Source organism: Echinops telfairi, unplaced genomic scaffold (genome assembly GCF_000313985.2).
Source record: "Echinops telfairi isolate 266 unplaced genomic scaffold, ASM31398v2 ScPeMD7_7400;HRSCAF=8409, whole genome shotgun sequence".
Lineage (NCBI taxonomy): Eukaryota > Metazoa > Chordata > Mammalia > Afrosoricida > Tenrecidae > Echinops > Echinops telfairi.
In genome coordinates this window covers 62,221,098-62,223,033 of record NW_022111300.1, presented here as the reverse complement: position 1 = coordinate 62,223,033, position 1,936 = coordinate 62,221,098, and the positions used below count along the sequence as shown (strand labels likewise).

The following is a 1,936-nucleotide window of genomic DNA, read 5'->3' as shown; positions in this document are numbered from 1 at the left end:
GATGAGGGCAATGAATGTACAAATGTGCTTTACTCAATTGATGTATGTATGGATTGTGATAAGAGTTGTATGAGCTCCAAAAAAAAAAAAAAGGTCTCTTTGAACATGAACATTTGTCTGTCAGCAAATCAAGTTTCAGAAGAGCCACTGGGTGCATGTCTGTGTGGAAAGCCCAGGGAGAGAGTTGGGCCCAAGTGGAAAGCAGCTACGGAGGCAAAAGTTCCAGAGCCTTCACAAATCAGCCTGCAACCTGCTGGAGGTGAGAAAAGTGCCCCGAAGCTGCAGCTCCCGTGAGTGGGACACTGGCTGTCACTTAACCCCAGCAAGCAGGGCACTGAGGAAGACATTTTCATGGGGACCCAGATGGGCCATTCTTGCTACCTGGTTAGAGAACCTGTGTAAATTTCAAAAGCTTTGGGAGAAGCAACATGAGAATGTACAGGGGGTTTTCAAAAAGTTGTTGGGAAATTTGTATTAACTTATGATTCCATTCTCCATGACTTGTTGAAGCCTCTCTCACACTTTAGTACTGAAGGAAGCAAACTGCTCCATAGGGGTCCAAACCAACCAGATTTATCACTTTGGAGCTGATGCTGACTCTTTGTGGCCCTATAGGGTGGGGTAGAACTGCCCCTGTGGGTTTCTGAGACTGTGACTCTTTATGGGAGTAGAAAGCCCTATCTTTCTCTTGAGAAATGTTTAGTGGTTTTGAACTGCGTATCTGTGGCTCACAGCCCAATATACAATCACTACGCCAAATAAAAAGAACACACACGGAGTTCTTTCTCTTTTCTTCCTGGTGAAAGTTGTCCAATGAAAAGGAGTTACAACTGTATTTCTAGGTAACCATTAAAATATCAGAGGCCTTTCTTGATCAACAATTTCACTTGTTGGAGAGAAGCCAAGGGGCTTGTGAAAATGGAAGAACAAGAGACCCAGCAACAGTTAAGGCTGTGATGCTACAAAGTCTACCCAGCTGATTCAAAAGCCCATTTTCTGAGTTTTACCTGCGGTTCCTATTGTGATACAGAATCTTCATTTTGAAGGCTTTGGCCCGCTGAGCGATCTTGTAGCCAATGGTTCCCATGCCAACGATTCCCAGAGTGGCCCCTGTCACTTCTTTACCCATCCAATTTATTGAAATTACCTTTGTATTTGGTGAACAAGCCAACTCATGACCTAAAATGAACAAGGTACAGAGTGAACAAAAGATATGGCACCAACCACAGCCCCACAGTTCTCGTGTGGACGTGTCCAGAGTGGTCAATTAGAGAACACCCACTGTGCCCCCCCAGGTGCTCATGCATTTTTCCGTGGCAGTGAACAAGTGTCTCAGCAAGTGAACACTGGGATTAAGTGGGAGTTTATTCTTAGTTGTTTGGGCCAGGTCCGGATCATGCAAACCCTTCCCCAAGCTTTTCAGAAAGACAGGTGATCTGCTGGACTTTGCAGTCCCTGCCTCCAGCATTCCAAGGAGCTTACCTCTCTGGGCAGGGTCCACACAACCCCTTTCGCTCGCCTCTCAAGGCCAGAGCTGGACTGTGCAGCCTCTTCCCCCACATTCCAAGAAGCTGGTCTGTGAAGGACTCAGACTGCAGCTGCACACCAGGATGCCTCCCTTCTCCTTATGGGCACAAGCAACAGCAGCTCTCTCTACCTTATTTGCGTATTTCCCTGACCCCAATCCTACAAATATCCCACTGCCCCACCCGACAGGCACGATTTCCCTGACCTAACTCGTTGGGTCTCGGAACCTGCTCCGGAGCTCAAGATACTCTCCCGTCCCTTTCTCTGTTCTCCCTCCCCTCCCGGGAGCTCTTTCCCTATCCTAATAAAGCCGCTGTTAACCTCACATTCTTTGTCTCAATTCTATCTCCCTTCAGTGTCTCAATGTTGACCTCTCAATAGTGACTTCAGAGTCTCACAGCCAATACGC

General features: G+C 47.3%; 1 protein-coding gene across 1 annotated transcript in view; it reads right to left on the bottom strand.

Annotated features, from left to right (window-relative positions):
• LOC101663889 (glyoxylate/hydroxypyruvate reductase B-like) overlaps positions 1 to 1,936 on the bottom strand; it is a 35,622-nt gene that overhangs the window by 19,357 nt on the left and 14,329 nt on the right. The window contains exon 3 of the mRNA XM_004715928.2: positions 1,008 to 1,179. Within this exon, the coding sequence (XP_004715985.1) occupies positions 1,008 to 1,179 (172 nt within the window). The remainder of the gene's footprint in view (positions 1 to 1,007; positions 1,180 to 1,936) is intronic.